At 41.6% G+C, this 13,054-nt stretch overlaps 2 protein-coding genes across 3 annotated transcripts; both read left to right on the top strand.

Annotated features, from left to right (window-relative positions):
* Positions 1-4,353: 4,353 nt before the first annotated feature.
* Positions 4,354-5,055, top strand: RB195_009437 (uncharacterized protein; the record flags this gene model as incomplete). 2 transcript variants are annotated; one of them, XM_064189989.1, is made up of 1 exon in its annotated part: positions 4,354-5,055. In XM_064189989.1, one exon carries the CDS (start codon positions 4,354-4,356, stop codon positions 5,053-5,055), a length of 702 nt encoding a protein of 233 aa, XP_064047571.1. The 2 variants fall into 2 exon arrangements, with proteins under 2 accessions (XP_064047571.1, XP_064047572.1); XM_064189988.1 differs by having other exon boundaries at positions 4,426-5,055.
* A 182-nt stretch (positions 5,056-5,237) lies between these two features.
* On the top strand, positions 5,238-6,065 carry RB195_009438 (uncharacterized protein; the record flags this gene model as incomplete). The annotated part of the gene is made up of 1 exon (XM_064189990.1): positions 5,238-6,065. One exon carries the CDS (start codon positions 5,238-5,240, stop codon positions 6,063-6,065), a length of 828 nt encoding a protein of 275 aa, XP_064047573.1.
* Positions 6,066-13,054: the final 6,989 nt, after the last annotated feature.

The raw sequence follows: 13,054 nt of genomic DNA on the forward strand, positions 1-13,054 counted from the left end.
AAAATGATAAAGTGCGCGGCGTTGATTAGTCCCTTTTGGGATGCGCCTACACTTTTGACTTCAATTCAGAATCGTTCGAGATTCATAAGCGCGCGTGCAGCTATACAACGACTTTTCGGGCAGAGCCGATGTATCAAGTCAGTGTTTTTATCCACTCAGACAGGGCTGGTACGATTTTATCGAGCTTGGAGGAATGAAATGTCTGTTTGGTGCTGAGGGGGAGGACGGAGGGAGAGGGCGATGGGTTCCAAACCATCGATCGTGTAGCCAATCTACATAGATTCAAATTGAAACCAAATATTCTATGAGCCTTCTCTTCTTGAAATATTTCTTCCACTCTACTTTGTGATCTCGGTTTATGTTTTCTTGTTGTACCAACGAGGTTTTGGTGAAACTTTATTAGTGGCCTGACGTTCCGACAAAGTCGTCTTTACCAAAGGCCTGAAAATGGTTCGAGGTTTTTTGATGATATCCATATCCAATCAAACTCGTCCTCTCTTTTTGCCAGTCTTCAATTTCGTTCCAAGTGTACTATGCAAGAGCTCCAAACAGGAAAACAAATTCACTAGTCTCATCGACTAATGGGGGTGGTCAGCAACCGCTTCATTCCAGATTGTCACCGGAGGCAAATGAAAATTGCGCACTGTGCAGCATCCTCGAGTAATAGTGTCTGGATAGTGTTAAGGAAGTGCATATGATACATCTTTATATCTCGCGGTGTTACGAGGGGCATAAACTCTTCGGTAATTGATAATCACACGTTTTTATTATCTATGGATGGATGCCTGACGAAAATCCAAAATGCTTCTAATGTCTTTCTAGCAGATATTTGTTTCTCATGGGCTCGTACACTTTATTTCAAACTCATCTCCATCACTTTTCATTCTTGTGCCGCCCAAATGGTGTCATTGAGCTTCACCACCCTTTACCAGCCGAATGTTCTTTGATACGCAAACTCAGCATCTTTCCAGCTTCTCCAATATAAATGGCATTGCATACTAAGGACTCTGAAAGCTACAAGATTGCACCACATGCAATTCCATCACGCTATTCAAACACCAATACTTGAGGATACTAAACAGTCTTATCCTATGCGAATAAGATCGCCATGGGAGACAATAAGATGCAAGAACGCGATGGTTCAGCAGCCTCGCGGTGAGATCAATCAGTTTGTCTTCCTGTTTGGAATTCTCGTGGGGTGTACTTAGAGCGATATCGAGGCTTGGCAATGTCAATGCCTAATGTGCAATGTCATTTGGCGAGGGGGGAGGAGGAGTTGAGCAAAATTTAGTTGTGGGGGAGTGGGGAACTCAGTGGCGTCCTTATTTCTGGAACTAAATAACCCAATCAATCGGACCCTAAGGCTTAGGGATTAGCCTAAGAGGATCTATGTCATGTAAGGCAAAGTTAGTTAAGAGAAAAAGTTAAAGGCATCACTCCACGAATGTGAAGTGGTACGGATTTCAGGTGGAGTATTCGTATACGGGATGGGAGACTATGCAGAAGGGAGTGATTCCGTCCATTTCTTCCTAACTGCCGTAAAAAACGGTCCGGAAGATACGGCTTCAGGCGTTCTGGCGCACTATTTTCTACAGGGAGTTCGACTGGAGCACGCCAGCCTTGTGCGGCGCCGCATCTTCCGGGCCGTTTTTTACGGCAATTAGGAAGTAATGGAGAGAATCACCCCCTCTCCATAGTCTCCCATCCCGTATACGAATACTCCACTTGAAATCTGCGCCACCTCAGATTCGTGGGGTGATGCCTTTAAGATAGAGCGTTCAAGAATAACGGCGCTAGATAGTAGCTCCTCTCTCCATTAAATTTTCCCTGAGGAGTTTAAGGGGATATGCTTAGTTTCAATAAACTCAAACCATTTTAAAGGCTTTGATAAAGAAGGAGTCGTCGAAACGTCAGGCTATAAAAAATGTTTAACCATAACCTTTTTTGACACAGCAAGAAGTCATAAACCAAGATTGATCATTTGCTGACTCTTATTTGGCGTAGATAATCACATATATGCATACGCGAGCCTGTGGCTCCCGTATGCATATATGTGATGTGGCTCGAAAGCCCAAGTCATTATCCTGACGAGGACATTACTGCAATAGAACACTAAACGAAGCAAAAAGATATATGTAAAGCGCAACGTTTGCTTCTAGAAGCTCTTTGCTCCTCGCGCGCTACTTCAACGCGATAAGTTAGGTCATACTGACGATATAATATTGTAAATGACTGCGAGTAAAGTTTGATAGGTGTTCGAAGCGCTATCACTGCGACATGTGACCTAGCAAATGTACCAAAAGAAATGTCCGATTCGGATGGAATTCAGTTTTCTCTGTGTGAGGTGATACAGTCAGCTTGGTGCACTAGGACCGCTAATTCTTCGATAGAAGACGGAAAAGACAAGGATTCGCGTCTTTTTCGTCTTTTTTTCATGACCCGCCTCGATTTGATCTCCATTACGAGATCTATACATCAAAAGATTCATGAGCGCGAGCTCTACCGATTGGATGTAATAAGAACATTCAAGACCTATCAAGGAAACACTTTTTGAAAAAAAATTACCTGCGGGTACACATTAACAAGTTCGAGATAATTGCCGCCAAGGATATTTCATTTTTGGCGTAAACATATTTTTCGAAAAATAAAATGATAATTACATATTCGTAATCTACATAATATTGCGAACAATTTGATATCCTTCATAGCTGTAATTCCATGACTCTGAAGATTTTCTAAATTTGACTAAAGTAACATGTTTCAACTCCAGGAACGACCGACATTACCAGCTTAAAAATTATTTTTTTTACGAAATCTGCAAGAAAAGTATTTGTTGTACGAGGACCTCATCTCTTGGTTTTCCAGCTCAACATGATTTCCTGTTCTTCGTAGCTAAAGTTAAAACATTTGCAATGCATTTTGCATTTCTTACTCTGATTTTTGGCAGCTCGTAAATCGCTAACAAATTAGGTTTACCATCTGTCGGCATAATACAATAGAAAACAGTCTTTGTCCTATGAATTTTTCCGATTTCTTCTTTAATATGCTTCAGCTGCAGTCAGTTTTGAACCTGCAAAGATATAGAACTTTTCATGTGTTTTACAGAAAGCTTATTTTTTGCGGTTTTTTGGAAGTTGCTTCAAATATCAAGTAGATATGTTTTTGTTGTTGTTATTGTTTTTGTTTTATTGTCATCGGGGCACGCCGACCCACCAGATAGATACCTTAGGACACACATCGAGCTGCGCCTGTGCTACCGCATTGATTACTACATTTGAAAAGAATAGAATAACTACAGAGAAGAATGCTTTTTGAGATAGTCTGCTTTATTCTTGAAAACTGAAAAAAAAATCTTTGCGAACAGATGTGACAGATGGGAAACCTAATTTATTAGCGATTTACGATCAGAGTAAAATCTGCCAAAAATCAGAGCAACCAATGCAAAATACCGAAGTTGTAACTTTAGCTGCAAAAAACAGGAGATCCTGTTGAGCTGGAAAATCAAGAGAGAAGGTCATTCTACAAGAAATAGTTTTCTTGTAGATTCCGTTAAAAAAATAATTTTTAAGCTGGTAATGTCGGTCGTTCGTGGAGTTAAAACATGTCACTTTAGTCAAATTTAGAAAATCTTCAGAGTCAAGGAATTATAGCTGTGAGGGATATCAAATTGTTCGCAATATTATGCAGATCATGAATATATAACTATCATTTCACTTTTCGAAAAATCCTTGGAGCGCAATTATCTCGGACTCGGCCTTGTTAATGTGTATCCGCAGGTAATTTTTTCAAAAAGAGTTTCCTTGATAGATCTTGAAAGTTCTTATTACATCCAATCAGTAGAGCTCGCGCTCTGATGATTGGATGTAATAAGAACTTTCGCCCTATCGATGTATAAATCTTATAATAAAGATCAAATTGAGGCGAGTTATGGAAAAAGGACTAGAGAAAAAAGAACAAAAGACGAAAACGACGCGGATTCGCGTCCTTTTCTTCTGTTGAAAAACTAGCGATGCTATGTACATTTTTAACCAAACAGAATGCATTCAGATACTATGGAAAGTTACTCGACAGAAGAGCAGCTGGCGTTTGTCAAAATCCAGTATAATTCCAGCGAAATGCTCCGCTAACGCTTTGCACATATTGCGTGATGTTTTTGGTAAGGGGAACACATTATATGAAACTCTAGACTGTCCGATATTTCTCCTCTAGGCTTCGGTGAATGTACTTATTTAAGTTAGAAGAGCTCGATTCTCAAACAGGTGATTAGATCGGGATGCTTACCTAGCGGCGAAGAGGAAGGCTAATAAGGTAGTCTCCAAGGCGAAGTCGGACCGCTACAAGGCTGTGTACGACATGCTTGATACCAGAGAATGGGAGCGGGCAGTGTATCGTTTAGTCAGAGCGCGACATCGCTCAACGTTGGATATGGAACACACCAAGATCGTTAAGGGAGCTGATGGAGCCGTTCCGTGCCTCCCTGGTCAGATCCTGGAGAGGTGGCGAGAGTACTACAACCACTTGTGTAACGAAGAGTTCTGTCATCCTCCGATCCCAACTGTTCCCAGCGTCGAGGGTCCTCTTCTACCAATTACTGCCGTCGAAGTTAGTGCTGCCCTCGCAAAAATGAAGTCGAACAAGGCAACCGGTCCTGAAGACATACCTGCTGATGTCTGGAAGCTGCTAGGAGATCGAGGGTCCGTGTGGCTCGCAACTCTATTTAACAAGATCGTTGCAGAAGGACGGACTCCAGACGTTTGGCAAACTTCCGTGACCGTGTTTGTCTGGAAAGCGAAAGGAGACATTGCTGACTGCACTTCGTACAGGCCTATACGACTGCTGTGTCATACGATGAAGGTTTTTGAGCGTGTCCTGGAGGCTCGTCTGAGGAAAATTGTCAGCGTTTCACTCAACCAGTGCGGTTTTGTGAAAGACTGCAGCACTATAGATGCTATCCATGCTGTCCATATCCTTCTGGAGAAACAGAAGAGAGAAGAACCACAGTGTGCATCTTGCTTTTCTCGATCTCGAGAAAGCTTTCGACCGTGTCCCACATAAGCTGTTATGGATGTCTATGAGGTCGCATAGAGTACCAGAAGAATATGGGCGGTGGACAAAGCTGCTTTATGCGAAAGCCCACCAGCGTTGTCCGATGTGCTGCTGGAACAAGCAGGCCATTCCCTGTAGAAGTAGGGGTTCACTAGGGTTCATCCCTCTCATTCCTGCTGTTCATACTGTGTATGGACACGATAACGAAGGAAATCCAGAAGCAGCACCCGTGCACTCTACTCTTTGCCGATGATGTCATGCTCGCGTCGGAGTCTCGAGGTGATCTTCAGAAACAAGTACAATCTTGGAAGGATCGGCTACAGAAATATGGATTGCGCCCCAACACATCAAAAACTGAGTACATGGAGTGCGGACCAAGGATAGAGGATGGTTCAATTCGTGTCGATGGCACCGAATTAAACAAGGTGAACTGTTTCAAGTACCTTGGATCCAAAGTGACTTCCACAGGCGACATTGATCAGGAAGGTCGATCACGTGTTAATGCGGCATGGATGAAATGGAAAATGGCAACAGGCGTACTGTGCGACAGGAAAGTCCCTGTTCGATTGAAGTCGAAGATCTACAGGGTGGTTGTGCGTCCTGTTGCCCTTTACGAATGCGAGTGCTGGCGGACGACGAAAGCCTTGGAAAGAGTGTTACACGCTATGGAGATGCGGATGTTAAGGTGGACAATAGGTGTAACGCTAAAAGAGAAAGTATCCAACGACACTGTTCGCTCCATCTTCGGCGTCGTCCCGATAACTGAGAAGATGAAGGAGGCCCGACTGAGATGGTTCGGTTACGTCTTGCGGCGAGAGGAAGATTCTGTGGCCAAAACCGCACTGAAGCTCGACGTTTCAGGAGTGAGGCCGCGTGGGAGGCCAAAGATCCGCTGGTTAGACCGTGTGAAGCTGGATATGATAGATGCGCGTTTATGTACGACTGATGCAATGGATAGAACCAAATGGAAGACGAGAAGCAGAAAGGCGGACCTTGCAACAATGCGGGACAAACGCTAGGAAGAAGAAGAAGAAGAGGAAGCTCGATTCTCAAACAGAGGGTGAAGACACGAGAGGAGGAAAGAAAAAGGGAAACGAACAAACATTTCCTTAGTAACGTCAAAGCGAATCAACGGAATTGACCACAATCACAGAAAAACATGGTCATTGGAGAAAAATAGAGGGCGGGAAAGGGTTAGGATAATTCAAGAGTGTCTCGAGGAGATTTGCCAGATATGTTGTTCCATATTTGATAACATTATATACCGCATAGAATAAGCCATAGCTTTGGCAAGCAGTGAACAATAGGATGTTTTATGTTGAGTCCAATTCTTCATTTCTCCTGGGACATCCTTTATAACAAAGTATTCACGAACGTTAATCAAGGCACTGAAATACTTTCTTATGACCATAATTTTTGCGAGGAGATATGTTCACTGAATTTTTGGCCTCATTTACGAGGGTCTTATGTATACTCACAAGAAATTTACTTTAACTAATCATCTTCTACCTCGCATAATATTAGATTGCTTTGACGACAATTAGGAAAAAAAAAGAAAAATTAAAAGTGCTAAGCGCTTGGACACTATATATGGCAACTTTTCGATAGAACACTCCCTTAACTTTCATAGCCTGCCAACCCACCACTCCTCATGCTTTGAAGGGCCAGTTTTGTGGAATAAAATTCAGGCGAAATTTTAGTGAGCTCTGTTCCATCTTGTTTTTTTGTTTTGTGGCACACCTGCAGGTGTTTTCAACAAATAAATAAAAAAATAAGTGATCAGTGTTTTGAAATGTAAAAAATGGTTCACAAGAAAATAACCGTTGAATGAATTATTGACGAAAAACAGATAGTAATTTGAAAAGATACTTTTCTACTTTCTGATAGACTATTCTTCCGTGGTGACGGAAAGAGATCTATAGAAATTATTCAGCAACAAGGTAAGGTTGTTTTGTATCTCTTAGGAAAGTGTTACGTGAACTCCGCACGTTGGCTGGCCTGAGCGCGGAAGCAAACTCAAGACTGCATTTGAAGATGGCGCGCAAAGTGGCCTCTCGCGTTGACCAACGACTTCCTGTCGCATTGTTCCGAGACTTCCGGATCGGTGGCGAATGCCCTTTGACAGGAATGGGGACTATGTAGAACGTTTGCGAAAAATTTAGCAGGAAAAGCAGCAAACAGAAACTGCAGGAAAAGCTAGAGAAGGGATCGTAGATTGCGAGATCCGAGGTGGTTCCGCTCATCTCTCCCTTATCACCGTTTTTACTTTTAGTTGCAACGCACCACCCTTCTGTACGCGCTGCATCCAGCTGCGCAGCGGCCGAAGATCTATGAGGTCTCCTCAGCCTATTCTAAAAGTAAAAAAGCTTAAGTAAAGCCAAAGAACAGGCTTCTGGGAGGACCGCAACGTTCACGACCGCATAGAGGAACGTTCTAACGTATCTTGTAGGAACTAAAGTAAATCCCACGTCGTTTTTTTACGAAGGGAGAGCGGAACCACCCTGGATCTCACAATTTACAACTTCATCTCCAGCTTTTCCCGCACATTCTCTAACCACGTCAAATTCGTGGTAGGTTGCGTTTAATTTGGCTTGATGAGAACTCGGCTTAAATCAGCAAAAACACAAGTTCGACCGAGAGTTCTCATGGCGTGTGCGTTTGCTGTTATGCATGGTTTCTTTCACGGGTCGTTCGCACTTCCTCAGCAATTCCTCTTTTTTCAAATTTTTCTGCATTCAGTTATGCTCCAGAAATCTTGCCGTTTCGCAAACAGTGAGAAGATATATAGCAGCATTATAGAGCGCTTCATCAGAAAGAGTATCATGTTTCGAGCAGAAGAAAGAGAGGATTTGGAGATCTGGCATGTATCAACGATGAGAAGTCGGAAGTACTGCCGCCTCACAACAGAATTAGCAAGACCATCCAATGACTATCAAATCTCGATTCAGAGTAATCAACGAAAATCATCGATGACGTATGTCAAACGAAAACTGGATCGATAACTCTAAATGTGGTAAATCTAGCACAAACCGCAAACTCTCCACTTTGCTAATGTAGAGCGTAGTTCTAATTTTACTGCGCAGCACGAACACACTACAACACTATAAGCAGCTCGAGAACTATAAAATCCTGGTTCCGTTTCATATGGGATGCGGTAGCGCAATATTTAGTGAATAGTGCACGAAGCCATCTTGTGAGCCAGACGTGCAAGCTATGAAAGTACCGTCTGCAAATTTCAGCAGCAATTAATTCACAGAAGAATGAACTATGGGTTCTGCTCAGCTCCAAACTGCATTGATTTCCCAATTTGCCAAAGAAGACAGCTGCATGGTTTCTGATATAACTCGAACATTGTCAGACAACCCCCCTCCCCCCTCCTCCCCTAGCCAAGCGTGTTGTTGGGGAAAACCATTCTGAAAGCCCTACCCTGATCTCATTCTTTCTTATATAGCCGTTCATACGACAACCAAAAATTAAATAATACAAATGGAATTGAAGAGTATAATTAGACGCTTGATGAACAAATCAAAATAAAATAATATAATGTCATAAGTACTGATAAATAGTTCTATAATAAATACTAGTATATAGTGCTACACGTAAGATAAATGTAACGAACAAAAGGATAAAGTCTCTGCTGTATAAAACCCTTTTGATACGCCAAAGCTTTCTATTGTAATTTGTAATCGTCGAGGTTTTGGAACGCATGTTGGCCTGTGACTTGCTGGGACCAATTTATCGGGCTCGGTTGGCATTAGGGTGTTTTCGAACCATCGGCCGTGCGGCCATAGCGGACCTCTAAACGACTGCACTACATCCACCCCTAAATTAATACATAAAATAAAGAGTCGTCACTATGCTATCACTCGAACACGACCTTGTGGCCTGCGGAACTCTAGAAGAGTCTTCATGGGCGCTAAAAGTGTTTTTTTTTGAAAATGAGCAGTAAGGATGAAGTCATAATGATGCACGCGACCAACGACCTGACCCTGCACCAAAACCTTTTGTAGTGTCCGAGTCGCATCCTCACTCCTATTACAGGAGCAATTCCATTTCACGGTGCTCATTTACATCTGGGTGGCATGACTACTGAGAAAAGCTCCTACATCCAAGTTTTTGTTGACAATTTAAGATGTGATCCTCGTAAGATCCTCGCAAGATGATACTTTTTTCATGGGTAAAGCATTCCAGAGGACACGCTGCACAGTTTTGACTTTCCAGGTTTGGCTAAGGCGCTGAAATGTTATTAACATTGAAGAATGTTGAGAACCTTACTGTTTATTTCAAATAGGTCATGGACAAGGTGAAAAAGGAACACAAGAAGTCGAAGTTGCATACATGGATTTTCGAAAAAAAAAACCTAGTGTTTTTTGAATCCCTTAAAGGCATCACCCCACGAATCTGAGGTGGTACGGATCTCAACTGGAGTATTCGTATACGGGATCGTAGCTTATGGAGAGGTGGGTGATTCCGTCCATTTTTTTCTAATTGCCGTAAAAAACGGTCCGGAAGATGCAGCGCATGCACAAGGCTGACGCGCTCCAATCGAACTCGTTGTAGAAAATAGTGCACCGGAACGGTCGAAGCCGTATCTTCCGGGCCATTTTTTTACGGCAATTAGGAAGAAATGGACGGGATTTCCCCTCTCCCCATAATCTACAATTCCGTATACGAATACTCCACCCGAAATCCGTACCACCTCAGATTCGTGGGGTGATGCCTTTAAAAGAAGAGGATCCACTGGACATTTCGCGCACAGTACTCAGTACGATCACATGAGCTATCGATGCGATTCTAGTAACTCGTAGAATGAGTTGAGTAGAATGAGCGTATAAAATCGAAACCTTGCGAAAGTTCCACGCTCAGATAATAATTTGTTTTACACGGTTTTTCTCGCTTGTTTGGACGTCTTAAAGGAGATGTCAGGTAGGAACATTACAAGTATACATCAAGCTTTCCCTCCAGAGCATTCAACGGATCTCATGATCATGTTCACGTATTTGCGAAAATAAAGGGAAGGAAAGGAGGTGTCGAAGGAATCATACGAACCATTGGATGCTCTGCAGAGAAAGCTTGATGTAAACTTGTACCGTTCCACCTTGATATCTCCTTTAAGGCCTCCAAACAAGTAAGAACATCGTAGAACAAACATGTAAATCTACAAGAAAATCACTATTTGAAAGCGAAACTTTTGGAAAGTAAGAATTTTTTAAAATTTTCCAAGCTATTTCGACACATCCGTTCACAAAATTCAACCATACATGAAAGGATTTTATGTGATACAACTTTGTTTTCAAGTAGTACACATATTAACTTACTTACAATAGTTTATTTAATCGTAGGTGCAACTTTTTACTTCTTTTTTTTTCAGTATGATGTTGATATTAACTTTTATTAACGTTTGTGCGCTTGTGAAATCTTGTTTCCCAACATCTTCTAAATATCGTTTAGAGTTCTCCGAGATCAGAAAAGGGGAATGATTTAGTTGCATGTATGTCGTCACGCTCGCAAAATATGTAAATTGCTATGTGGTTGATTGATAATTGGTTAGCGTGCTACGTATCCACATTACCGAACGATGAATGTAATCGTTAATGAGGATGGATTGATATTGTTCGTTTTTATATTTTTGAAATTGTTCTTGTTCTCATCTTCTCATTCGTCAATATTTTCTTTTTCCAAATTCTCACTCTTATCGTTTTAAAGGCATCACCTCACGAATCTGAAGTGGTAATACGAGATCGTAGATTAAGCAGAGGGAGGTGACTCCGTCCATTTCTTCGTAATTCCCGTGAAAAACGGCCCGGAAGATACGGCTTCGAGCGTTCCGGCGCGCTACTTTCTACGATTTCGACTGGAGCGCGCCAGCTTTGTGCACGTGCCGCACCTTCCGGGCCATTTTTACGGCAATTAGGAAGAAATGGACAGAATCACCCCTTCTAAATAATCTACCATCCCGTGTACGAATACTCCACCTGAAATCCGTACCACCTCAGATTCGAGGGTGATGCTTTAATCCCAAGTTTTTTTTAATCTGTAAAATCCACCTCAAGAAACCATATTTCTCGAAAGGAGGAACAACCCAGTTAAACTCGCGTTAGATCGTTGGAAATAAACTCGCTGATTTTGTACCCTTCACGTATTCCGATCTTTAGTTTCACCCGTGGTAAATGCATAGTTCTTCACATTTCACATATCATTTAAGAGTTTAATTTTTTTAGATGTGGAAATACTTTTGCAGTTTTCTTAGAAAAAAAAATTGCTCCCGGCATAAATGGATGGGCTCGTTTCTTGTTAGCAATGATCTGTTGACTGTGGATAGTTAAATCAATTTCGTTCCGAATTTTGCTGGCTAACAGACTTTGTACTGAAATGATCTATTTGAGATCAAAAGGAATTGACACTAAACATTTTTAAAGACAGAGAAAAAGTATCCATTATGGTTCCACTCTGTGGTTGCCCCAAAAATCAAAATTTTAAAACCACCTCTGAAACCTCTGTAGTATGCTTTTACAATTTTTTGAATTTTGTTGCAGTCGGCCTTTAAGTACAACACCGCTACTAACTTGTGTCCCAAAATCCGTCGCGGACAGATTAATCCGTCGCAAACCGTCGGAATTCTTGGAAGTGGGCAAAATTAAATTTTGAAAATACCATTCGAAAGTAAATGAGCTGCTGATTTCAAATATACTTCGAAAATTTACTTTTGACAAATGTGTGGCCTGAAAACGGGCAAAGTTTCCTTAAGCCCCGTTAATTACTTTCACACCTCCGCAATCCTGCCATTGGGATATCCCACGGATACATATCCATGGAAGGAAGCGGTGTTCATAGGATTTCCGCTTATTTCTCGAAATTGAACAAAATTTTTATTACATCCGTAATCAGGAGGCTATTTAGAGCATTTTGGTACCCCACATCATATGTAGGTTCGAAATTTCCATTCTCTTCAGAAATTGACGAAAGTGCTCTATCGAAGCTTAATAAAAAGCCATACTTTCCAAGCTGTGAAAAATCTCCTGTTTTGTGAAAACAGACGAAAATTTCCTCAATTTGGTCACTCGAAAACCATGTCTAGCTCTCATCCAATGTTAGCGCTTAATTCACTTCTCGTAAAAGAAGAAGAGTTCTAGGCAAGTACCGAATCGCGAGACTTAAGCGTTCATTCTAAGCTGTTGACAGCTGTTCAAAAATTGGACCAAATAACGAAATAGAGTAATGTTGTAAGTTGGACACTGGAAAAGCTAGACGTTTTCAAACCTAGAAACTTACAATACAAACTATTGTTGAATAAAATTGTTCATATAATTTTCTCCAGGAGATCTCCATTCGAACCGTAGATTGTGGCTTTTTATTAAGCTTTGTTAGAGCACTTTCGACAATTTCTGAAAGAATGGAAAATTTGCAACTCTACATCATGATGGGGGTACCAAACTGTGCTAAATTGCACCTGCATTACGGATTCCCAAAAATTTTGTATTAAAATTAGAGGAAATCCTAAGAGCATTAGATTAAACGCTTAGTGTTAAGGCAGAAATTCAACTTTAGGATTGGATCATGGCTCGTTTTCAGGCCTCTCATTTGTCAAGGCCTGAAGTGTGAAATCGACAACTTGTTTTTTTCGAAACTTTATTTTCAAAATTTAATTTTGCCCACTTCCAAGAATTCCGACGGTTTGCGACGGATTAATCTGTCCGCGACGGATTTTGGGACACAAGGTAGTAGCGGTGTTTTACATAAAGGGTGAAAAGAAAAGTGGAAAGTATACAAATTGTGACGATTTTTCTTGGCAAATCCCCTAACGTGGGAAAAAAGGTTGTCGATGCCAACGTTGTCTGGACGCAATTTCGGAGCGTGTGCAAGGCAGGAAAGAGTGCAAGATCATTTGTTTCCCACCAACACCACTCATTTTCCAGATGCGTAATCTTAGTGGAAAGCCTCGGCGGGCCAGATATGTCTCTCACAGACAGAACTGCCACTAAATTTCCCTCATAAGTGCAGAGATTAT

The sequence above is a fragment of the Necator americanus genome, chromosome III (assembly GCF_031761385.1).
Source record: "Necator americanus strain Aroian chromosome III, whole genome shotgun sequence".
In the NCBI taxonomy this organism is placed as follows: domain Eukaryota; kingdom Metazoa; phylum Nematoda; class Chromadorea; order Rhabditida; family Ancylostomatidae; genus Necator; species Necator americanus.